The sequence below is a fragment of the Pongo abelii genome, chromosome 10, assembly GCF_028885655.2.
Source record: "Pongo abelii isolate AG06213 chromosome 10, NHGRI_mPonAbe1-v2.0_pri, whole genome shotgun sequence".
NCBI lineage: Eukaryota > Metazoa > Chordata > Mammalia > Primates > Hominidae > Pongo > Pongo abelii.
The window spans coordinates 118,431,624-118,458,125 of NC_071995.2; the positions used below are offsets into that span (position 1 = coordinate 118,431,624).

The following is a 26,502-nucleotide window of genomic DNA, read 5'->3' on the forward strand; positions in this document are numbered from 1 at the left end:
CTCTGAGTTCTTTTCCACCCCAGAGCCTTTGCACATCCCATTCCCATTGCCTGGAATGCTATTTCCTCAGCTCTTCAAATGTCTGGCTTCTCCTTAGTCACCAGATCTCTGCTCAAACATTACATCCCCAAGGAGGCATTCTCAATCAGTCCTGCACCCAGCAGGATTCAGTCAGCACATTCACAATAGGAACGTTAGAGGAAGGACTACATGAGGAACCATAAGGGATAGTGAAGCACCCCAGGAGCAAGAAAGGGGCTGTTACCCCTGTTAGGCCTGAAGCAAAGAGGGCAGGAGCATTCCGGAACACAAAAGGAGAGCTCTATGAAGACAGCTGCCCTTAGAGGACATGTGGCCTTCAACGCAGTGATTCACCCAGCTCAAGGCAACTCAGAAACGAGGGGGCCAAGGAGGAAAGCACCCTGACATCACTCTCCACCCTCCCTCCATTCTTCTCCATTCTCGAGGACTCTGTGTTGGCCAAACCCATCCGACACTAGAAGACAAGAAAGCTTGTTGATGTAGAATAGGGGTTGACAAATGTTTTCTAGTAAGTATTTTCAGCTTTTCAAGTCATGCAGTCTGTCATAACTACTCAATTCTGCCATCATAGCGTAAACCACACATAAATAAATGAGTGTGGCTGTGTTCCAATAAAACTTTATTTACAAAAACAGGCAGCAGGCCATCATTTGCTGGTCCTTGATGTAGAACATTCATGATGGTCTTCTGGGGCAGAGGACAAGGTAGAGAAAGGTGGAGCATAGCCCTCAGGTTAAACAGAATTTGTCTAGCATCCCTTGCCTGGGCATCCCAAGTCACTATCACATTGTCCTTTTTTTTTTTTTTTTTTTTTGAGACAGAGTTTTGCTCTGTCACCCAGGCTGCAGTGCAATGGCATGATCTTGGCTCACTGCAACCTCTGCCTCCCAGGTTCCAGCAATTCTTCTGCCTCAGCCTCCCGAGTAGCTGGGACTATAGGCACATGCCACCATGCCTGGATAATTTTTGTATTTTTAGTAGAGACAGGGTTTCACCATGTTGGTCAGGCTGGTCTCGAACTCCTGACCTCGTGATCCGCCTGCCTCAGCCTCCCAAAGTGCTGGGATTACAGGCGTGAACCACCACACCCGGCCATTATCCTATTTTATTTCCTTCATCACAAATTATCTTATTTGTTTGTCCATAAGGGTAGGAATCATGGCTTTCTTGCTTATCACGCTATCTCTGGCACCCAACCCAAATACTGCCTGACACAGGGTAGCCAAATACATTTGTTGTTTTTTGTTTTTTGTTTTTTGTTTTTTTGAGATGGAGTCTCGCTCTGTTGCCCAGGCTGGAGTGCAGTGGCACGATCTCAGCTTACTGCAACCTCTGCCTCCCGGGTTCCAGCGATTCTCCTGCCTCAGCCTCCCGAGTAGCTGGGACTACAGGCGCATGCCACCACGCCTGGATAATTTTTGTAGTTTTTAGTAGAGACCATATTGGCCAGGCTGGTCTTGAACTCCTGACATCGTGATCCACCCGCCTCGGCCTCCCAAAGTGCTGAGATTACAGGCGTGAGCCACTGCGCCTGGCCCCAAATAAATATTTTTTTAATGAATAATAACATGTAACTAATAAAGTATGATAAAGGCTGACAAAAAATCCAGAGTATCTATTCTCCTTAAGTTAGGTGCACCTAATAGCGTGCTCCAAACAGGAACTCTGTTCTCCCTCTCTAGGCCACACCAAAGTGCAGTTCTCGTCTACTCCCTCCCAGTCTTCTGAGCACCCTCTCCAGACCAACTCTGCTAATCCACCACTCCCAGTGCCTCCACCATCCATCACTCTGGTTGCGATTCCCTGCCCAACTTTCAGTCCTTCAAGCCCTAAGGTGGTTTGGAGTTCAGAGTCTTTGGAACTAATTCTGCTTCCTGAGACCTCTCCCCCATCCTCCCAGCATAGACAGACTTGCTTTGAGTGTCTCCATTTCATCTGATGAGGCCACAGTACTTTCCTGGGTAGGTGGTGAGGGAAGAGAGAAAGGAAATAGGGCTTAGAAGCCTCTCTAAAATTCCTGCTCTGTGTGTGTGTGTGTGTGTGTGTGTGTGTGTGTGTGTGTGTGTATGTATCAAGGTCTCACTCTGTCACCCAGCCTAGAATGCAGTGGCACAAACATGGCTCACTGCAGCCTCAACCTCCTGGACACAATCAATTCTCCCACCTTAGCCTCCTGACTGGCTAGGACTATAGGCACACACCACCAAGCCCAGTTAATTTTGTTGGTATTTTCTGTAGAAATGGGGTTTTGCCATGTTGCTCAGGCTGGTTGCAAACTCCTGGGCTCAAGCAATCCTCCCACCTCAGACTCCCAAAGTGCTGGGATTACAGGCGTGAAAAACCGTGCCCAGCCATGCTTTCTTATTTTTAATACAAAAGATGACACATTCCCCAAAAGTATCCAACAAAAGGAAAACAATCATATTATCACACAATTTTTAAAGCGATCAAAAATGATTATCATCAATTTTTAAAGCAATCAAAAAGAGAATCACAATTTGCAAAGGGTTTAGTATAGAGCATTAAGTTTTAAAAAAATTGAGATACCAAATTGTGTGTGTACTTTTATTACAAGTGTACGAAAATTGCACCTGGATCCAAGGACTAGAAGAGAGTATAAGGAATGTCAATGATAGTATATTAAAGTATGGGTGGTTTCCCTCTGATTTCCATTACCACTGCTATATTTGCTAATTATTATGAGCAGCTCATCCATGAGCTACAGAGTATGGTCCAATACGCAGCATTTTGTATCATCAATTCAGCAAGAAGAGTGACAGGTGGATGCTTTCTTAGTATCTGGTACAATGAAGGACAAATAGGGAAAGAATTGCATTTTAAGCCTGAAAGGCTGAGTTTTATTTAATATGGTCCTCTGTCCAGAAGTAGTTTCATTAAAAGGTACAGCTTAAGAAATTAACGAGAACAGGTATGGTGGCTCATGCCTGTAATCACAACACTTTGGTAGGCCAAGGCAGGTGGATCACCTGAAGTCAGGAGTTCAAGACCAGCCTGGCCAACATGGTAGAACCCCATCTCTACTGAAAATACAAAAATTAGCCGAGCATGGTGGCAGGCGCCTGTAATCCCAGATACTCAGGAGGCTGAGGCAGGAGAATCACTTGAACCCGGGAGGAGGAGGCTGCGGTGAGCCGAGATCGCACCACTGCACTCCAGCCTGGGCAACACTGACTCAAAAAAAAAAGAAAGGAAGGCAGGAAGGAAGGAAGGAAGGAAACCGAATCTGTTTCCCCCTATACTTCCTCTCCTCTGTTTTTCCTTTGTGTGTGTTTGTGTGTGTGTGTGTGTGTGTGTGTGTGAGAGAGAGAGAGAGGACCAAAGTTGTTGGAAAGTTGAAAGGTAAATGGTTTTCTAATAATATTAGCCAAAAAGACACTGTTATTTTGTAGCAAACCCCTGAGACCACAGCAGTTACTTTATGACTTTATGACTACTAACGGCTGGCACTTGAGACTAATGCGAAATTTGGCAGCAAATGCTTTCGACCTCTTACCATTTCCTAAAGATCTGGACTCTTTCTCTTACATTCTCACAGATCAGCAGAATCTCTTTCTCTCTCTCTCTCTCTCTCTCTCTCTCTCTCTCTATCTCTATCTATCTATCTCTCCCCCTCCTTCCCCCACTCCCCACCCCTCCACCCCAGCCCACTTTTATTTTGGAATCCTAGACATAGCTAAGATCAAATGCATAGATTTCCAGCACGCATTCATAGATTCAACACCAATCCATTGCCATTGAATGTTATAAATTCGGGGATCCATTTGGCATTGGGAAGTTCTTCTTTGAATCCATCTCATTTCATCTCTTAGGAAGCATCTCATGTCTGTAGTCTATTGAATCTATGGTTGTTTCCTTGGCCTAAATTTTAATTTTACCTTTCGTGCATATCTTATAATACAACTTCTCAACCAGCCAATCTGAATTTTTTCTCTGCTCTTTCAAAGACTGATATCTACCCTGTAAGATCACAACTCACAAAGAAAAGATCATGAATGCAGACACTCAGATACAAAAGAGATTCATCACAGCAATTTTTAAAATAACAGTGTAGAAACACTAAAAATAACTTCAATACTTAGTGATCAGGTCATGGTGACATAAATAATAGTTCATTTAATCAATAGGAAATTACTCAGACCATGAAAATATCTGCAAAGGATGTTAACTGTCATATAATGTTGAGTGAGAAAAAGAGGAAACAAAACTCTATATAATTCCATTTTAGTGGAAAATGATATATACATATAGAAAGAAGACCAGAAGGAAATAGTTCCTTCTGTTTGTGGTGGTTACTTGGATGATACCTCTTTCTGTTTATGTTTTTCTTCATTTTCTCAATTTTCTTAAATAAATACGTATTACTTTTACATTTGGAAATAAACTTGTTTCAAAGATCAAAAAGGCAAGTTGCTACACTAGAATCCAGAAAGCTACAGTAAGCCTTTCCCCTCTCCTAGGCTGGCTATTAGAAAGTTGATTTCTCCTCTGCCTCATTTTAAAGAGGGTAGGTATTGCCACATTATTAAGCCATCAGCCAGTAGGGCTCATCCAAGAACAATAAACTGACCTCTCAAGAGAAAATTAGTGAAGCTCAGGAAATTAGAGCTGGAAACCCCCACTGAGTGATCTAATGCATCCCTCAAGAATCAGCGCCATATACATTACACTTTCTGGTGTAGGCACTTTCTTTTCAATTTAATTTGAAAAGTTTCAAGTGATGGCAATTTCACTGCTACATCTTAGACCAGTCAACAAGCTATTAATCCATCTTCCCTGAGCAGAGCATAATAACTCCAATGAACTTCAGAGATATCCATTTAACTTTCTGGCCTGGACCTGCCAGCTGAACAAATATCTCAGACCAAGTTCAAATTCTGGCACCTCCCCTTAGCCAGAAGACTTTACACAAGTCCCTTTACCTATCTGTTCCTAGGTTTCCTTATTTGGGAAAAAGAAAACCTCATCACCTCCCTCAGAAAATTTGCTGTAGGAATTAAATGAGATGATACACACAGGGAATGGACTTAGTGCAACAGTGGTGCTAGGTCAATGTTTGTCAATTCTAGAGTGCTCGGCTCATGTTAAACAGTTGTTTTCCTGGCAGAAGAAACAGTCTATAATGAGTCAACAATCCCTTCTTTTGGCTTTCCCTAGATGACACTAGTGGGTTACATTGAACAATATAATTCAAAACTTTGAAAAGCAAAATTTCATTTGGTACCCAAACCTTGAGCTACTGGCACCAACGAAATTAACTAGCCTCATCAACACCTGTGAAAATAAGGGGGAAAAATAAAAATAAAAATATTTTTAAAATAAATTAGGCTCAGATCACAAATATGGTTCAGAGAGCACTTTTTCATTGTGAATAAGAGCCAGAATTGGAAGGCCAGGAGGATGGGAAAAAGAAGACATGGAATGAAGAGTCACATTTGAGAATGGATCAACAGTTTGATGAATAGTTCATGGAGAGGCTGAAGGAAAGAGAAGAAGAATGCTGCCAAGTGCCTAACTTGGAGAACTAAATTCACAATTTATTCATTGAATGAATTATCTTTTGAGCACCTACTAAGGGCAGGCACAGTTCTGGGTGTTTGGGATAACATAGCAAGCAAAATGGAAAAAAAACTCCCCTTGTGGAGCTTCCTTTCTAGTGGGAAAGACAGTAAATAAGAAGACAAATAAATAAAAAAGACCATGTCTGACATAGAAAATAAACAAGATAATGGGATGGAGAATAAGAGGATGGGGTCCACTTTAGATATGATGGTCAGGGAAGGCCTCTGTCGGGCGGTAACATGTGAGTTAGTGGGTCCTGGAAGATGAGAAGGAACCAATAATTAGAGAGGAGAGGAAGCATTCCAGGAGTAAGGAACAGTAGGTACAGAGACTTTTGGGTGGGAAAAGGTTAGGTATGTTGGAGAAACGGGGGAAAATGTCTATGTAACTGAAGTGCAGTAAGAAAGGAGAGAATTCTGGGCATGGTGGTGCATGCCTGTAATCCCAGCACTTTGGGAGGCCAAGGCAGGAGGATTGCTTGAGGCCAGGAGCTCGAGGCTGCAGTGAGCTATGATTGCACAACTGCACTCCAGCCTGAGTGACAGAGCAAGACTGTCTCTAAAAAATAAATAGTAAATAAATAAATAAATAAATAAGAAAGGAGATACTTGGCAGAAGAGATTGGAAAAGTGAGCAGGGTTCATTGACCAAGGACCAAGCCTTGAGAAGCAAGTTCTTAGGGAAGATGAGTTCCTCTTTGACACATTGAGTTTGGGACACCTGAGAGGATCTCCAAGCTAAAGATCCTGGACTGTACCCTAAGAATTAGAGGCAGAACTGGGATCTGAGAAATTGCTCAGTTGCATCATAATCATCAGGGAATATTCTAAAAATACAGTTTTCTCAGGCATTAAACGTACAGATTTCTGGCCGGGCGTGGTGGCTCATGCTTATAATCCCAGCACTTTGGGAGGCCGAGGCGGGCAGATCACGAGGTCAGGAGATGGAGACCATCCTGGCTAACACAGTGAAACCCCATCTCCACTAAAAATACAAAAAAATTAGCCAGGCGTGGTGGTGGGTGCCTGTAGTCCCAGCTACTCGGGAGGCTGAGGCAGGAGAATGGCGTGAACCTGGGAGGCAGAGTTTGCAGTGAGCCAAGATCACGCCACTGCACTCCAGCCTGGGTGACAGAGCGAGACTCCATCTCAAAAAAAAAAAAAAAAAGGTACAGATTTCTGGGGTGCTACCTGAGAAATTCTAATCCAAGTAGGTCTTGATCAAGACCTGAAAATCATTTTTTTCAATACATCCAGGTAATTTTGGTCAATTCATTCAAGAAAAATTTCTTGCATTCCTACTATGCACCAGCACAATTCTTAAGTGCTGGAAATATAGTTCTGAACAGGTTGGACAGGTTATAGTCTAGAGAAAGAACAGATAGTGAACAAGAAATAAATTACAATTGTGACACACACTACACACAAAAAAATATAATAAACTGGCAAGTATAAAATAAGGATGGAGACCTATGCTAGATAATCTACAAGGAAGACCTCTCTTTGAGGAAGTGACTTGACCTGTCACCTGAGGAATAAGAAGGAGGAGCCTCCCAGCACTTTGGGAGGCCAAAGCAGGTGGATCATGAGGTCAGGAGTTCAAGAGCAGCCTGGCCAAGATGGTGAAACCCCGTCTCTACTAAAAATACAAAAATTAGCTGGGCTTGGTGGCGGACACCTGTAATCCCAGCTACTCAGGAGGCTGAGGCAGAGAATTGCTTGAACCCGGGAGGTGGAGGTTGCAGTGAGCCGAGATCACACCACTGCACTCCAGCCTGGGTGACAGAGTGAGACTCCATCTCAAAGTAAAAAAAAAAGAAGGAGGAGCCATGTGACAGCCAGGGAAAAGCAGCCAAGGCAGAGGGAACAGCCAATGCAAAGACTTCGTTGAGAATTCAGTAGACAAATCTAATCTTTTAGTTATTCCCATTTCATTAATCCATCGAAATGAGAAAGAAGGCATGGCGGAGAATGTACTATTTCATCTTTGTGTGTTCACCTAGCAAGCTATACTAAGCATATCCCTTGTACCAGGAACTGTGCCAGATGCTGACACAAAGATTAGCCAGATGACCCCTTCTCTCGGGGAGTGCGCAGTCCAATGAGGGAGGCAGATAGCAAAATAAGTATGGCTCATGAGATAAGTGAGAATCTTCCAGGCAATCAGCTTATATTCTGAGAAAGCCAAGAAGATGATTAATAGTCTCGAGTATGATGATGTGAGCAATTGCTTTTGACACTGCATGATAAAATTATTTTCATTTCTTTGTGGTCCTGCAGCTCAGAATACCTGGATTTTTGGTGAAATATTTGCAAGGGATATCAGGTTTAGGATACTGTATAATGCACTATATGTTTCAGAATATAAGGAGAAATAGTATGCTAATAATAGCTAATATTTATTGAGCACATGGATTGACCTGGATAATGTACCATTTCATAGAAGAGTCACTATGACTTTATGAAGCAGGGACTATTATTATTTCTCCTTTTTCAGATGGAGAAATAGGGGCTTAGCAAGATGACAGGGCTTTCCTGAAGTGACAATTTCTGAGTTCTGTCTGGATTCAAGCCTCAGTTCTGGTCCATACGCCCTCTCATGAATAGCGTAGACACTGATACAATTGCCTTTCTCACTCTAGTCCCCAAAGTGGATACCTTGTTCTTCTCCCCAACCTACTCATCCATCTAGGTTGCCTAGGCCAGCCTGATCTACCTGCATTTCTCCCCAGGGGTCCTGCAAGTGGAAAAGCGGAAAGAAGAGTTCCTTGTTTCCACACTGGGGAGGGCACCTGGACGGGCATGGACCGGGCAGTGCCCACTGACTGACTATACTGGACTCCAGTCTCTTGAGCCCCAAGTAGAATGTGGAAAGCTTTGAGGCCAAAGCTGGGCACCTGGTTCCCACCCCACCTGGGGGAGGGGGTCGGGGGGAGGAGAAATTCCTGGGGCTCAGTGTTCAAGGTCTGAGGCATAGGAGACAAATCAAATGCCCAGGCACCAGACAGTTAAGGTAAAACGTTGAAGTCAAGAGGAAGTAGTGAGTCTGTTGCCAACTGGATAGGGTTGGTCTTGTCCCATCTAAATGTATTAGAATTAAGTGGCTTTTAAAAATGAGCTGGTCATCTTCAGCCCATGGGCTGGCCAATTTGGAACTTAATGGGCCTTTGCGTCCTCCTTCCCTGAGCCTCCTTTTATTCCAGACTTTTCAGTGTGAGTCTGTGCGTCCCTCCGACGATCTCAGGGAATGGGGTGCCTTCATCTGCCTGTTCCCTGTTTCTCAGGCTGACGCTCCCGCTGTCCTCCCCGCCTCCCCTCACTCCTTTTCTCCCTCCCTTCCTCCTTGTGGGGAGGCTCTTGGCCCGGGTCCCTGAGCCCGGGCGGGTGCTGGCAGAGGACGCAGAAGGGGTGAGGTCACGTCTCCCTTGAGCCCTGAGCCGCTGGCTTTTCAGAGCCTCGCCACAAGCCGGCGGCCAGAGCCCCAGACCACACAGACCGTGCGCTCCTCCACCCTCCCCGCGCCGCCGGCCTCGCCCATGTCTCAGTACGCCCCCAGCCCGGACTTCAAGAGGGCTTTGGACAGCAGTCCCGAGGCCAACACTGAAGATGACAAGACCGAAGAGGACGTGCCCATGCCCAAGAACTACCTGTGGCTCACCATTGTCTCGTGTTTTTGCCCTGCGTACCCCATCAACATCGTGGCTTTGGTCTTTTCCATCATGGTGAGTGAATCACGGCCAGAGGCAGCCTGGGAGGAGAGACCCGGGCGGCTTTGAGCCCCTGCAGGGGAGTCCGCGCGCTCTCTGCGGCTCCCTTCCTCACGGCCCCGCCCGCGCTAGGTGTTCTTTGTCCTCGCACCTCCTCCTCACCTTTCTCGGGCTCTCATAGCTCTCCCCGCAATCATCAGCACCTCCTCTGCACTCCTCGTGGTACTCAGAGCCCTGATCAAGCTTCCCCTAGGCTAGCTTTCCTCTTCTTTCCAGCTCCCAGGGTGCGTTTCCTCTCCAACCCGGGGAAGTTCTTCCGTGGACTTCGCTGACTTCTCTGACCTTCCTAGGCGCTTGCCCGGGGCTTCTCAACCCTCTTTTCTAGAGCTCCAATGCGCGCCACCCTAGCGAGCGGCAGTAAGCTCATTCCCCGAGCGCGCAGGCTCTACGTTCCTTTCCCTGCCGCACCGGGGGCTCCTGCTCTCCAGCACCCGGGACTGTCTCTATCTCAGCCTGTGCTCCCTTCTCTCTTTGCTGCGCCCAAGGGCACCGCTTCCGCCACTCTCCAGGGGGTCCCCAGGAGATTCCTGATGCCCCCTCCTTGACCCCGTTTCCTCGTTTTGGCACGGCACGCTCTGTCCAGGCAACAGTTTCCTCTCGCTTCTTCCTACACCCAACTTCCTCTCCTTGCCTCCCTCCTGCGCCCCCTTTTTAACGCGCCCGAGGCTGGCTCACACCCACTACCTCTTTAGGCCTTTCTTGGGCTCCCCGTGTGCCCCCCTCACCGGCGAAGTGGGTGCGCCTCTCTTACTCTTTCTACCCGGCGCGTCGTAGTTCCTCCCTGTTTGCTGCGCACTGGCCCTAACCTCGCCTCTCTTGGTGTCCCCCAGGGCTCCCAGGCGCCCCTCCACCGCTCTGTCCTGCGCCCGGGGCTCTCCCAGGAATGAACTAGGGGATTCCACGCAACGTGCGGCTCCGCCCGCCCTCTGCGCTCAGGCCTCCCTAGCTGCCCGCCTCTCTAGGAGTGGCCGCTGGGGCCTCTAGTCCGCCCTTCCGGAGCTCAGCTCCCTAGCCCTCTTCAACCCTGGTAGGAACACCCGAGCGAACCCCACCAGGAGGGCGACGAGCTCCTGCTAGGCCCTCGCCTTATTGACTGCAGCAGCTGGCCCGGGGGTGGCGGCGGGGTGAGGTTGGTACTGGCACTGTCCTGGGACAACCCTTGCAGTTGCGCTCCCTCCCCCACCGGCTCACCTCACCTGCAGCTGGGCCACGGAACTCCCCGGCCACAGACGCAGAGCCCTGATTCAGCGCGGTGAAAATCGCGAGCCACCCGTCCCCCGTCAAGTCCGCCCACACTTGCCCACGGGTGGTGGCAACATATTCGATTCGTGGGCACCTGCAAGGCTCCATCTGCACCCGTAACTTGCCCTTTCCCAAACCCTGTTTGTGGACGGCGTCTGCACCGACATGAAAACGCGCAGCCACAGAAGTTCAGACAAGTCTGTATTCAAATCCCAATTCTCCCACTTCCTAGCAGTGTGATCTCTGAAGTCACTGCATCTCTGAACTTCAGTCTCTTTGTAAAACCGGAATAATCATAGCCATGTTTCTTGGGGTTGTTGGGAACATTCATGACATAATAATTGTAAAGTGCTTAGAACAGTGACCAGCATGGTATCTTTACAAAATCTTTACTCAAATGTCACTTCATGAGGCCTTCTGTGATTACTGTTTAAAATCAGGACCCCCCACCCACCCACCCCGCGCAAGCTCTGTTCTTCCTTCCCTGCTACCTTTTGACCAAATTACTTCTCTCCATCTGATATAGTATTTTAATTATTTGTATGTTTACAGTCTATGTCCCTCTCATTAGAATATAAGCTCCATGAGGGCAGGAATATTTGTTGGTTCCTGTATCTTCAGCATCTAGAAGAAAATCTGGCACGTCGTAGATGCTTAATAAGTATTATGAAATGAATGCATCCATGAATGAATGGTGTGGATGAATCATTAACCTTTTTTTCCCATCCTGGAGGCCCGGAAGCCATCGCATCCGGTTCCTTCCGACCAACCAGCCAATTTCCTCCCTTCCTTCCTCTCCCCATATATCCGGTCTTGACTTTTTTTGCCGAGAGTCTGGAAACGATGCTGCAGCCAAATTCTCCAGGCAGCAGCAGACTGTCTGGCTGGCACTGGTGCCCACATTCTATCCTGGTTTATTAATGAAGCAGCCAATTCACTCCTTTCCCAGTGCCACTTAGAAAACTGCCTGCAAAGGCTTTTCCCCTCGTTGGTCTGAAATGAGCTGGCACTCCAGCTGGTAGTGACAGGTCAGATATTAATGATGCTGCTTGGTATGCCCTGGGAGATGAGGTCTGCACATGCTTTGAATTGAGACTTCCTTTTCTAATCCCCTTTTCCCCATTCCCTCCCCCACTGGAGACAGTTTGCTGTGGACAAGTTTGTATCTTTTTTTTTTTTTTTTTTTTGAGACAGAATCTTGCTCTGTCACCCAGGCTGGAGTGCAGTGGCACAATCTCGGCTCACTGCAACCTCCACCTCCGGGGTTCAAGCAATCCTTCCACCCCAGCCACCCCAACCAGCTGGGACTACAGACGCGGGCCACCACACCCGACTAATTTTTGTATTTTTAGTAGAGACAGGGTTTCACCATATTGCCCAGGCTGATCTCAAACTCCTGACCTCAAGTGATCTGCCCGCCTCAGCCTCCCAGAGTGCTGGGATTACATAGGTGAGCCACTGCGCCTGGCCAAGTTTTGTACCTTTCTAAACCCTTGGTTTCTTCATCTATAAAATGGGAATGTGAAAGCTGTTTTAAGTTGAGCAAAACTGTTGTAAGGATGAAACAAAACAAAGCATTCTAGCTCTTAGCACTATGCTAGGTACATGCAATAATTGTCAGACAGATGTATAGATTTGGAACCTGGAGATATCATGCTACATATGAAAACAAATTCTAAACAGTGTGTCCTACAACCTTCCTGTTGCACTGGAAGTCTTTTCCCATTGATATAGTGCAGCTCTGGGCTTGATCAGTGTCATCACAAGGACTCCAAAGGACAAAGGACAAAGAGGAAGAGGAAGGATGTGCAGTAGGAAGGTGGGAGACCAATTCTGCCAGGCGTTTGCTTCCCCTAGGGTCTCTTGTGATGTTCAGTCCTGGCTATTTTCAACTCTCACTTCTCTGTAATTTATGATTTGTGGTGCTCTCAATGATTTGGGGTGTTACTGGCATTTGGTGGAAAGAGCCAAAGTACTAATGTCTGTCATGCTAGGGGCTGTCCCCCAGTGAAGAATGGACACATTCCCAATACTAAGACCATCCCAATGAAGAAGCACTGTAGGATGATGCAAACTGATATAAACATGGATGTGTGGAACATATTGACAAGGCTCAAAATAATTAGTTTCCAGAATGGTAAAAAAAAAAAAAAAAAGAGCCAACAATCTCAAAACAATCAATACTTACTTAAATATTTATTGCACCAAGCCTGAGAAGCTTTCTATAAAATCACCAAATTAGAGTAGGTGCTGGCAAAGAAAACTACTTTGGAAAAATACACATTCAAGAAGAGTGTTCGTCGAGTTGTGGATTTCTGTGTTCTTTCTACCACCCCATGTAGATCCAGGGGAGTCCTGGGGTCCTGGGGGTTAGGAGGTGGCACACTACAAACGAACTCTAGTCCAACATGTCGTGTGGTATTGGATGTTGATGGGTCAAGCATTGTCAGGGACACAGAAGTGTTTCTTCCTCTACGTATTGAAAGTCTATTTATTGAAAGCATACTTAACCTCAATTTGAGGGACGCATGTCTCAAGAATTTCCCCCTAGACTGGGTTCCTGGTAGCTCATATTGCATCTTTGTGTGAATTTGAATATGGCACATTTTCTCCATGCAGACACAGCCCTCCACCAGGGCACATAGCTTGGTGAGGAGCATAAGTTGGCTTTCAGGCCTCATTCATCATGATCCCACCCATCCCTGGTTATCTGTTTATTCCATGTGAAAGAACCGTATAATTTCCTAATGTGGCCCTCGACCCTGGAGAAAGAATATTTATTTGTTATTCAACATGTACTTATTGAGCATCTATTATGTGCCAGGCTCTATTCCAGCTATTCCTTTATCTCTATCAAGTGGCAAATAAGATCAGCAAGGTCTCTGCCCTCCTGGATCTCAAAGAAGTGGGGCTCTAGGCAAGTTGCAAGAGTGTTGGCAAATTTAGGGTTAGTTCACTGTCTATTGGTTTTGTAGCTGGAATTTGCTACCTGACTCAGAAGACGAGTTTGTGCCAACCCTCAGTTCTTGATGACATCATGATATAATCATTTGCAAAACTGAACCAACTGGTCACTCTAATCATGGATACAAAATACCCAATGACTTTTGACTAGGTGGCTTATAAGCTTTTCATTAGCACGTCTGTCTCACACCTACCAATAGGTGTGTGGGGATTTGCCCTTTCTTCATTGGGGGACAATTCATAGCATGGCAGGACAGTAGTACTTTGAGTCTTTCCACCAAATGCCAGTAGCACCCCAAAATCATTGAGACCACCACAGATGCTCCCACATTTCTAAATGCCTTCATGGGGAATGGTGCAACCCCTAGTCGAGATTCTCAAGCACACCATTGCCTGAGATGTCTTACATACATCCCTGTCTAGAGAACCTGTCTAGAGACCAACCATTAAGGTTCAAATCCTTTTCTTTGATGTGCTTATGATTTTATGCAAGTGCCTCGATCTTTCTGAAGCTTGGTTTTTCCACCTTGTAAAATAGGGATTGTGATAGTATTTACCCAAGTGCAATTGTGGAGATTAGATAATAAAAGTTAAAAGTTTTCAGGTCACTGCTTGGAACACAGCTAGAATTCAATAAGTATTGATGTTGATGATGGTGATGTAGATGATGGAAGATGTGTCTGTTCTAGAGATACAAGCCATTATCTTTCCCAGTTTTTCTGTTTTTACTGAGACTTGCAAATTTGATAAGAATAAAAACAATGACCAGTAGTAGACATGTCACTGGAATAAAAATTTGTTGCAGCATAAAGGTAAATATTAATGCCAAACTGAAACACATACAAATAAGCAAAGAGGACTTCTGATTAATCGTGAAATATTGAACATATCTGTTTTGCTCCCACCCCTTCTAAGACCACTTAAAATAATAGTAAGTGCTATTTGGTAGCACAACAGGGTGACTATAGTCAATAATAACTTAATTGTAATTTTTAAATAACTTAAAGAGTGTAATTGCATTGTCTGTAACTAAAAGATAAATGCTTGAGAGGATGGATACCCCATTCTCCATGATGTGCTTATTTCACATTGCATGCCTGTATCAAAACATCTCATGTACCCTGTAAATGTATACACCTACTATGTGCCCAGAATTTAAAAAAGAATCGTAGTAAATGAATTTAAAAGGATATAAACACTCAAGGACAAATTAGGAAAACAGAAGAAGAAATGAGATGGTGACAAAATCTTAGACGATGGAAAATAGCTGGTTGGGCATCAACTAATTTTACATAGTAGATGACACTGAAATCTAAATCCTGTACAAATAGTAGCCAACAAGAAGAAAGTCAATTTTCTCTGCAAAACTCTAGGAAAGCTCAGAAATTGGAGGTACTAGCTGAAGATACTGCCTTTGATGTCAGGAATAAAGGGTAGGGAAAATCTTTGAAAGTCTGTTTATGAAGTCATGGAACTGCCAGAGATCACCTACCACCCCACACAGCCAGGCCCCCACTTCCTCACCAACTCAGACAGAAGATTAGAGATTTTCTCTCTGGTAAGATTAAACAGAATGACTCTAGACACCAGGCATAGCTGAGAGAAGGGTTTAGGTGCCAAGCTGAAAACGAGATTAATGGAAAGCTGCAATGTTGAACAAGGAAGCTCCTTCCCCAACTTGGTTTCCTGGACAGAAATTGGAGAATTTCTCTCCAAGGATGTGACCAGTCCAAAAGTAAAAATCTTTAGGAGTCCTCCAGAGAGAGGATGCAATCCACCCCCCAATTAACAAGCTCCATCCTCATGCAAAAAACTTCCAAGCAGCTTTTCAGTGTCTCACTTTCAAATATGATGAGTCAACTAAAGATTATCAGACATATGAAAAACTCTTCTGAAATAAAAGACCTACGGTTTACAAAAAAAAAAAAATGAAGTATAAGGTAACAAATAATACAAGATGTAGAAGAAAACTTCAAGAATAGGTGAGTAGCATCCCCAGAGAATAAGAAACTATATTGTGTCCACAAGACAAGAACAGGCTGAAAAAAACAGCCAGAGAAGCAAAACAGAGCTCTTGGGAATTAAAAAATATGTGGATAGATTTAAAAAAAAAAAAACAGTAGAAGCTCCTTTGAGCTGAAGCTGAAAAAATGAAATAAAAATAGAGAAAGATTGCACGTTAATGTTGAGGGAGGCTGAAGAAATAATGCAAAAATCAAAAACATGGAAAATATGGAAGTCACCCAAGTGTCCATCAATGGATGAATAGGTAAACAAAATGTGTTATATACATAAAATTGAATATTATTCAGTCTTTAAAAGGAAGGAAATTCTGACATGGGCTACAACCTGGATGAACCTTGAAAATACTAGGCTAAATACAAGAAGCCAGTCACAAAAGGACAAATATTACATGATTCCACTTATATGAAATACCTAGAGTGGTCTAATTCTTAAGACAGAAAGTAGAATGGTGGTTGCCAGAGACTATGGGGAGAGGGAAATGGGGAGTTACTGTTTAATGGGTACGGAGTTTCAATTCTGAAGATAGAAAAGTTCTGGGAATGGATGGTGGTGATGGTTGTACAACAATGTGAATGTATTTAATGCCATTGAACTGTATACTTAAAAATAGTTAAAATGGTAAACTTTATGTTATGCATATTTTACCACAATAAAAAATAAAGGAGGGAAATATTCTCCAAAAAAGATAAAAATAGTCAAGAATATACATAATAAAATTTGATACTCATACCTAGAAATCTAACATCTAAAAGGAAAGTTCCACAAAAAGGAAAGAACAAAGAGAATTAAAGAGAGGAAATTATCAAATAAGTAATATAGAAAAAATTCCCAGAACTGAACGCATGAATTTCCAGATTAAAAGAATCCCCCAGTACTCAATAAAGTGAATGAAGCAAGACATACCAAGGCACATCTTGGTGAAATTTCAGAGGTTCAAGGGTAAAATTTCTCTCCAATTCTGTAAACTTTGAAAGAAAGGAAACATTATTAATCCACATATGGATTAACAATGGCTTCAGAATTCTGATCAGGAATGCTGGAGGCTAAACAATAGTGAAGGCCAGGCGCGGTGGCTCAAGCCTGTAATCCCAGCACTTTGGGAGGCCGAGGCGGGCGGATCACAAGGTCAGGAGATTGAGACCATCCTGGCTAACACAGTGAAACCCTGTCTCTATTAAAAATGCAAAAGAAAATTAGCCAGGTGTGGTGGCAGGCGCCTGTAGTCCCAGCTACTCAGGAGGCTGAGGCAGGAGAATGGCGTGAACCCGAGAGGCGGAGCTTGCAGTGAGCCAAGATAGCGCCACTGCACTCCAGCCTGGGTGACAGAGTGAGACTCCGTCTCAAAAAAAAAAAAAAATAGTGAAAAGATGACTTCAAAAATCCTGAAAGAAAATTATTTGCAACTTCAATTCTAGACCCATCTAAATAATCATTCAAGGGAGAGAGAAGAATAAAGACATTTCCAGACATTTAAGATCTCAAATAAATTGCCTGGCATACATCTTTTCTCAGAAAGTCATGGGCGAATGTGCCTCCCAAAAAGAAGGGAGTAAGTCAAGAAAAGGACACAGAATCCCGAAAAGGGATTCAACATAGAAAAGAGACAGAGGAATGCTCCTGAAAACAAGGCAACCAGTCTCTCACCCCCACAGAAGATGCAGTTGATAATGGATGGTTGGCCTGAAGGCTTTGTCACAACCCATTATCTGGTTGTGGGCTGGCACTGTAAGCCACAGCCATGCCCCAAGTCTGACCATACCTGCTGTGGATGATAAGGTCAGTGGTCAGTAAATACTCACAGGATGAAAAACAAAACAAACCACGTGTTTTTTCCATCTGACCCAAGCTCCACCAGAGCTTGAAACATAGTTTTGACTGCTCACCCGTCAAAACTGCTTCAAGTGGACTTCAGCTAGGTGTAGGGGGAAGATCACGTGTGTCTGTGAACTTGGAAATAACAGGTCTTGGTGCAGGCGACTGATCCAGAGGGCTTGATGCTGCCCACTAGTTGGAGCACCAAATGCTGATTCATTGGATCTCTCCCTGTCACTTCTCCCAGTGTTCTCTGGCTCTTTCCACAACTGAGATTGTCACCTGAGAAATGGGGTATTAAAATAACAGACCCCTGTGAATTATTTCTTGTGAATTTCTTGCTTGAAGCTCTGAAGAGCATTCAGATGGTTCCAGATGATGAAGACCCTGTCTGAAGTGTGTCATCATGGGAAGGCCGCATTCCAGATACCCATAGATTTTGCAAATATGCACATTTCCCCAGCAGCCCTGCCTCATCAGTTACTTTCATAAGTTTTGCCACTTGGTGGCCACTGACATTTGGTATTTAGGAACCTAGAATTTAAACTGTTTTTAGAGTCCTTTCAGAACATTAGCAGTACAGACTATGTCTATTTCAAGATGTAAATCTGTGTGCTCCTAATTTTAAAAAATACATTTTAAGAGCCATTTAAATTGACTGATGAAATGCTGTAATGGCTAGGTTTGTTATAACATAATATGTGGGGATAGAGATAAAACAAGATTGGCCACTAATGCATGACAGTGGAAGCTGGCTTATGGGAACATGGGGATTTATTATATTACCCTGTCAAACTGTGTATACATTTAAAACTTTCCATAATAAAAAGTAAAAAGAGGGCCAGGCATGGTAGCTCACGCCTGTAATCCCAGCACTTTAGGAGGCTGAGGCGGGTGGACCACCTGAGCGCAGAAGCTCGAGACAAACCTGGGCAACATGATAAAACCCCGTCTCTACAAAAATAAAAATAAAATCAAATAATTAGCTGGGCACAGTAGTGAGTGCCTGTAATCCAAGCTACCCAAAAGGCAGAGGCAGGAAAATCACTTGAGCCCAGGAGGCAGAGGTTGCAGGGAGCCGAGATCATGCCACTACACTCTAGCCTGGGCAACAGAACGAGACCCTGTCTCAAAACAAACAAACAAAAAAAGTAAAAAGAAAGAAATTCAGATAGAACCTCCCCTCCTAAGTCATTATCTGCCCAGATGAGTGGCAGATAAGATAACGAGACAGCAGCTATTAAATGAGTTGGCCAAAAAGGCCGTGGTTGAGGTAGAGCTTGTCATTAAATAGTAAGAAAACTATTTCTGGCTTATGTGTGAATGTCAATGATGACTTTGAAGAATACCTTCAAATAATCATCAAGGGGAGCCCAGGTAGGACTCACATCCTAGAACTTTAATCACCTAAGGATCTTGTTAAAATGCAGACTCTTTTTTCAAGGCTCAGCTAGAAAATCACCTCCTCCATGAAGCCTTTTTTGATTGCCTCCTCTCTTTCACTCAAGGTTGTGCCCTCTTTACTCTGAACAGATTTCCTCTTGGATCATCTTTACTTCCTTGCACTGATTTGTGTATGTGAGCCCCTTAAGATTACACTGTTAGCCCCAGCACCTAGCACAATGTCAAGCATAAAGTCCACATGTAACAAACATTTGATGAATGAATAAATGAATTAATGAATGAATGACTATATAGGCCAAAGTCTGCTCCTACCTTTATCTCTGAGGGTTTGCTTCTCTTCCTCAACTGTGTTCTGCATTCCTGCCAAAACCTTTTTTGGAAAATATCCAGGAGACTCAGGCAAATGCCAAGGGTCACTGAGAGGTTGGCCAAGGCTTGGTTCACAAGGATAATTTTCCTAGGTGGTCCGGAGCTCACCAGTATGCTCACACTGCAGACCAGTGGGTCCACGTTTGGAAATTTGTCTTTATTCTCAGCTTGTTAGTTCAGGGCAGGACACTCTTCAGCTCAAAGCCCCTCATCCAAAAATATGAGCCTGAACATACTTGAGAATGTCCAGGTCTTCAAGTTCAAGAATTAAGCCAGACTTTCCAAAATGGTGCTTCTCAGAAAACTGGTTGCGTGTGGTGATAACAAATTTTACCAAAAAAGGTACAGGTGCAGGAGAGGATTAAATTGAGAAACCAAATGCTGAGTTGAGCAAAAGTTAAGTCTTTTCTTTCCTTTGGAGCTTTTTGGAGCCTTTAGCAAACCACTGTGCATTATGGCTCTTTAATGGAATAATATAGTATGGGGCATTTACTAAGCATTTTCCCAGATTCTTGGATCGTAAGGCTAATATGCCACAGCACACATTTTGGGAAATACTGTTGTTAATAATACCTTGATTCTCACTTTAATGAGTACAGCTGCTATTAATATGGGAAGATCGCATGGTACTCCATCCTTAACATTCTTGCATTGTAGACCCACCTCTCCCCCTTTCTTCCAACTTGCATGTTTTTTGGTTTGGTTGGTTTTTGTTGTTTTTTGTTTTGTTTTTGTTTTTGAGACAGGGTCTTATTCTGTCACCCAGACTGGAGTGCAATAGTGCAATCATGGCTCACTGCAGCCTCAATCTCTGGCTCAAGCGATCCTCACACTTCAGTCTCCAAAATGCTGGAATTACAGACATGAGCCAGTACACCTGGCTAATTTTTTAATTTTTTTGTAGAAACAGGGTCTCCCTGTGTTGCCCAAGCTGGTCTCAAACTCCTGGCCTCAAGTGATCTTCCCACCTCAGCCTCCAAAGTGCTGGGATTACAGGCATGAGCCACCATGCCTGGCTAAGTTAGGTGTTTTTAATGTGTCTTCCTAGCCAAACTTTTGCTAATTTCCTTCTTCCCTCACTCTCTTTTTTTTGCCACGGGTGAAATTCAGAAACTTGTCTTTCTGTTTTCTTTACCCTTTGTATCATATCTTCTATTCCCCAAACTAAAGGAGACTTTCTCTATTTTACTCCTTCTTTTGATAACTTTATTTGTTCTTTACTGTGGGTAATTTTTATAGTAGTTTAGTATTTCTATTACTATTATTATTATAACATTTATACATTTGTCTTTACTTTTTAAAGCATTTCATATTGACACAATTTCACTTGTTCCTTGCAAAAATCCCAGCAAGGGACATAAGAAAGTTCTCCTCCTTATTTATCCTTAAGAAAACTGAGGCTCAGAAATGTGGTAAGCCTCTCCAACAAAATGAACCATGACAGTCCTTACCCCCATGAAGCATTATAATCAGACAGCTATGCCTTTCCTTTTTTTTTTTTTTTTTTTTTTTTTGAGACAGGGTCTCACTCTGTTGCACAGGCTGGAGTGCAGTGGTACAACCACAGGTCACTGCAGCCTTGACCTCCCCAGGCTCAGTCGATCCTCTCAGTTCAGCCTCCCAGGCAGCTGGAACTATAGGCGCACACCACCATGCCCAGCTAAACTTTTTTGTATTTATTGTCTAGATGGTTCACCATGTTGCCCAGGCTGGTCTTGATCCCCTGTGCTCAAGGGATCTACCCCACTCAGCCTCCCGAAGTGCTAGGATTAGAGGCGTGAGTCACCACGTCTGGCCCTGCCTGTTTGATAGGAAACAGCTTTGGTTGTTCTGGAAGCTTTCTCTTTTAACAGATTTACCCCCATCCATATAAGAAGCATCATACAATACTCTCAATCAAGCCTGGCAGAATTCCTCCCTAGCTTTTGGCTCTAATGATAGGCAGCCAAAATGACAATTCTCACTTGTCCTGAAAATATTTATGGAGAGAAAAAGCCCAAAAGCCCAAGAAGAAGAGAGACAAGCATGAATGAATTAACGATGCTGAAGAGGAAATGCACCTTGTAGTCTGGAAGCCCAGTCTCAGAATGCCCAGCACGACTTTTAGGTGTAGAAACAGGAGCAAGCAAAATCTAAACTAGAAATCCCAAAGTCATCCAAAAACTCAGATGTTATTCCTAAAAATATTTACTAAGTGCCCACATACATCAAGCTATTTTGATAAGAGCCTGCTATCTAGGAGTTTGGAATTTAAAACAATATTGATCTACTTAAAAAGAGTTTCTTGCACTTGGAAAAAAGTATCAGACTATGTTCAGAAATTTATGTAAGTCTACAGATGGAGGGGAGTATAAGGAGGAGACACTGAGAAAGAAAGAAACAGAGACAGAGACAGAGAAAGGGAGAAAACTCACTTCTCACTAACCAAATATGTGCTAGAGATAAAGGAATGAAGACAATGAGGATGGTTTTGAAAGAGAGAAGATGTGGTTTGAAGAATAAAAAACATGATCTAAAAAAAAAAGTTCTACAATTTGAAGAATTAGAAGACATGGTTTGAAGAAAAAAAACGTGTTCTAAAAAAATATGTTCTAAAATTAGGATTTCAGTATCGACTGAACTCAACAGATCAGAATATTGGCATTAGCAATAGCAAACAAAATTTAAAGTTCCCGAAAAAATTTAGGAAACACACAAGGTTTATACAAAGAAAGCCTCACCAAGAGATTAAAATGAAAAACCATGAGCTAAATGGAGCATAGTATTTACATATTAGATGTTCATCCAGCATTAGTTATGAAATAAATTATAAATGAGTTCCTAAACATGACGCATGGTGCCTAGCACAGAGTAACTGCTTAATATTCATTATTGTTGCTATAAATGTAAAAGAGACATAAATATTGATTGCAAAATAGGAGATTGGCAAACCAAATAATAATCCATCTATTTATAACATACAGTGTTACAGCACAGTTAGGATAGTGCTTTTGAAGAATTTTTATGATACAGGGAAATGCTTGGGTGAAGGGCCAAGTGGAAAAACAGGACAAAATACAAAATTGTCTGTGCAATGAGATCCTTCATTCTTTATCAATTAAAAGTAGCCATATACCCATACATTTACCCTCAAAAGCATGAACGTGCATGGGGGAAGAAAAGGCTGGAAAGTATTTCAAACTGTCTACAATGATTTCCTCTAAGTAGCAGGATTCTGGACAGTTACAGTATAAAGAGTTATAATATGTAGAGCACAAACTCTATCATCAGACCCACCAGGGTTTGAATCTTGGCACTACTGTTTATTGTTAGGTGACGTTCATTGAATTATTTAACCTCTCTGAGTCTCTATTTCCTCATCTGTAAATTGGAAACAATATCACCTACCTGCAAGGGATTGTGGTCTGAATTAAATGGGATAATATATGCAAACTTCTTGACAAATCTTGCCTATTATCATTTCAAATACTCCTATCAAAAGTTTTAATATTTTCCAAAGTTTCCGTAAAAAGTATGTAGACATCATTTCTAGTCTGAAATGAGCATTTTTCTAAAGATAAAAAGGAATTCAACAAGGAGAACAAGGTTAGTAATTAGATGCAATTTTTTTTTTTTTTTTTTTTGAGACAGAGTCTCTCTTTGTCACCCTGGCTTCCAGGCTCAAGTGCAGTGGTGCAAACATGGTTCACTGCAGCCCCCACCTCCCGGGCCCAAGCGACCCTCCTGCCCCATCCTCAGGCCCCCAAGTAGCTGGGACTACAGGCATGCATCACCACACCCAACTAATCTTTGTATTTCTTGCTGGTCTCCAAACTCCTGAGCTCAGGAGATTCTCCCAACTCGGCCTCTGAAAGTGCGGGGATTGCAGGCGTGAGCCATCATGCCCAACTGGTAATTAGATGCATTCTTATCCACCCCAAAAGGTGATTCTTGCTCTAAATCATGTATCATTCCAGAGCTGAAATGGTCAGCTCTCTAGTTAACTTAAGAAAAACGCTTTTATTCTGATATTTTATTCTAGTCTTGAAGATCATTGAGGACAGAGAAACTACAGCTTATCACAACTCCTGCCCCAAAGTTAATGCTTGGAAAGTTAACAGAAGTTTTGCTGTTGTTTTTGTTTTGTTCCAATTCCAGTGGGGTTTTTTAGCCTGAAATGGTAAGAAGTAGCTCTTTCTCTACCCAAGTAGAAGCTCACTCTAATATAAGCCCACTTTTTGGATCTATCTCCCAGCCAGAGAGAGGGCACCTGATGCTCCTGAGATAAATTCTTTATGTTTTTGAAAGATATGTGGCCCATGATCTTTTCCCTTGAAAAGATTCCCTTTACTCACTATTCTGTAGAAAGTATCTACCAAAAGGAGGAAATGGCAGACAGCAGTGAGAATGTCTCCATCACTTCAAACATCCCCCCAAATTTCTTGCCCACATTCATGTTTGATTATAGCAAAGTCCAAGGCTCATTTTCAATGAGAAGGAAAATGAAGGAGGCTGAGGGAGTGGCAAATAGAAATCTGCAAGAGCAAAGATGGAGAAAGCCTGGACCTCCAGCCTTCTCTTCCAATGATGGCCATCTCTAGCCCCTGCCACCATGGTTAAGAAGCTGGTTGGGATGGCAGTTGACTCTTATATTTAAAGAGCAAAGTTGGGAGAGGGAATTCAGATGAAGGAGAAGAGCTTAAAGTCAACATGAAGAAGCATCACTTGAGTGTGCAATAGGGTGCTTGGTCCCCAGAGAAGGTTCCACAGCATCTGGGAAACTTTCTACTGCCATCCTTCAAGGGTGGAAATCAGGGAGGGACATTTTCCCACATTCATTTATTCATTTATTCATTCAAAAATGTTTGAATACCTGCTATATGCCAAGCACTATGGCAGCCCTGGAGATAAATGCCAGCCTTTCTTGGGTATTCCTTCATAGCAGCATGAGAATGAATTAATAGAGTAAAATTGGTACTGAGGGAGTGGGGCGCTGCTATAAGGATACGCGAAAATGTGGAAGCGACTTTGGAACTGGGTAACAGGCAGAGGTTGGAACAGTTTGGAGGTCTCAGAAGAAGACAGGAAAATGTGGGGAAGTTTGGAACTTCCTAGAGACTTGCTGAATGACCAAAATGCTGATAGTGACATGAACAATAAGGTCCAGGCTGAGGTGGTCTCAGATGGAGATGAGGAACTTTTTGGGAACTGGAGTAAAGATCACTCTTGCTATGCAAAGAGACTGGATGCATTTTACCTCTGCCCTAGAGATCTGTGGAAAATTGAACTTGAAACAAATGATTTAGGGTATCTGGCAGAAGAAATTTCTAAGCAGTAAAGCATTCAGAAGGAAGTAGAGCATAAAAGTTTGGAAAATTTGCAGCCCGGCAATGCAATAGAAAAGAGAAAGCTATTTTCTGGAGAGAGATTCAAGCCGGCTACAAAAATTTGCATAAGTAACCAGGAACCAAATGTTAATCACCAAGACAATGGGCAAGATGTCTCCAGGGCTTATCAGAGACCTTCAAGGCAGCCCCTTTTATCACAGGCTTGGAGGCCTAGGAGCGAAAAATGGTTTTATGGGCCCAGGGCCCCCTGCTGTGTGTAGCCTCAGACATGATGCCCTGCATCCCAGCTGCTTCAGCTCCAGCCATGACCAAAATGGGCCAAAGTATAGCTTGGGCCATTGCTTAAGAGGATGCAAGCCTCAAGCCTTCGGGACTCCCACATCATGTTGGGCCTGAGGGTGCACAGAAGTCAAGAATTGAGGTTTTGGAACCTCTGCCTAGATTTCAGAGGATGTATGGAAATGCCTGGATGTCCAGGCAGAAGTTTGTTGCAGGTGTGGAGCCCTCATGAAGAACCTCTGCTAGGGCAGTGTGGAAGGGAAATCTGGGGTCAGAGTCCCCATGGGGGCACTGCCTAGTGGAGATATGAGAAGAGGTCCACCATCCTCTAGACCCCAGAATGGTAGATCCACCAATAGCTTGCACCATGCACTTGGTGCAACCCACAGACGCTCAACACCAGCCATGGAAGCAGCCAGGGCAGGGACTATACCCTGCAAAGCCACAGAGGCAGAGCTGCCCAAGGCTATGGGAGCCCATCTCTTGCATCAGCGTGACCTGGATGTGAGACATGGAGTCAAAGAAGATTATTTTGAAACGTTAAGGTTTAATGACTGCCCTATTGGATTTTGGACTTGCATCCTTTGTTTTGGTCAATTTCTCCCATTTAGAATGGGTGTATTTACCCAATGCCTGTACTCCCATTGTATCTAGGAAGTGACTAACTTGCTTTTGATTTTACAGGCTCATAGGCAGAAGGGACTGGCCTTGTCTTCGATGAGACTTGGATCTGGACTTTGGGGTTAATGCTGGATGAGTTAAGACTTTGGGTGACTGTTGGAAGGGCATGATTTTTGTGTCTTGAAATCTGAGGACATGAGATTTGGGAGGGGCCATGGATGGAATGTTGTGGTTTAGCTGTGTCCTCACCCAAATCTCATCTGGAATTGCAGTTTCCATAAGCCCAACCTGTCATGGGAGGGACCTGGTGGGAGGTAATTGAATCATGGGGGTGGTTTCCCCCATGCTGTTCTCATGATAGTGAGGGAGTTCTCACGACATATGACGGTTTTATAAGGGGCGTTTCCCCAATTCAGTCGGCACTCATTCTCTCTCCTGCTGTCCTGTGAAGAGGTGCTTTCCACCATGATTGTAAGTTTCCTGAGGCTTCCCCAGCCATGTGGAGCTGTGAGTCAATTAAACCTCTTTTCTCATAAATTAACCAGTCTCAGGTATTTCTTTATAGGAGCTTGAGAATGGACTAATACAACCCACTAGCAGTCACTACTCATCCCCGCAACCTCTGGCAATCTCAATCTACTGTCTATCTCTATGGATTTACCTATTCTGGATATTTCTTATAAATGGAATCATACAATATGTGATCTTTCATATATGTCCTCTTTCACTTAGCATCCTGTTTTCAGGGTTCATCCATGTTGTAGCATTAATCAGTACTTCCTTCTTTTTAAGGCTGAATAATATTCTGTTATATGGATATTCTATATTGTGTTTTTCTATTCATTCATTGATGGACATTGGATTGATTCCATTTTTTGGCTCTGAAAAATATGCTGCTATGAATATTCATGCCCAATTTTTTTGTATGAACTTATGTTTTCAGTTTTCTTTGGTGTAGAGCTAGGAGTGGAATTGTTGGGTGGTACAATAATGATATGTTTAACTTGTTGAGGAACTGCTAGACCATTTCCAAAGCACCCACACAATTTTGCAATCCCACCAGCCCTGTAC

At 43.5% G+C, this 26,502-nt stretch overlaps 1 protein-coding gene and 1 long non-coding RNA gene across 2 annotated transcripts in view; one reads left to right on the forward strand and one right to left on the reverse strand.

Moving 5' to 3' along the window:
* Positions 1 to 10,278, reverse strand: part of LOC134759535 (uncharacterized) — a 205,920-nt gene extending 195,642 nt beyond the window's left edge. Inside the window, exon 1 of the long non-coding RNA XR_010135836.1 lies at positions 9,491 to 10,278. This is a non-coding gene — a long non-coding RNA (uncharacterized LOC134759535). The remainder of the gene's footprint in view (positions 1 to 9,490) is intronic.
* Positions 9,083 to 26,502, forward strand: part of TMEM233 (transmembrane protein 233) — a 49,401-nt gene continuing 31,981 nt past the window's right edge. Inside the window, exon 1 of the mRNA XM_002823845.4 lies at positions 9,083 to 9,343. Coding sequence (XP_002823891.1) covers positions 9,158 to 9,343 — 186 coding nt within the window. The 5' untranslated portion in view covers positions 9,083 to 9,157. The remainder of the gene's footprint in view (positions 9,344 to 26,502) is intronic.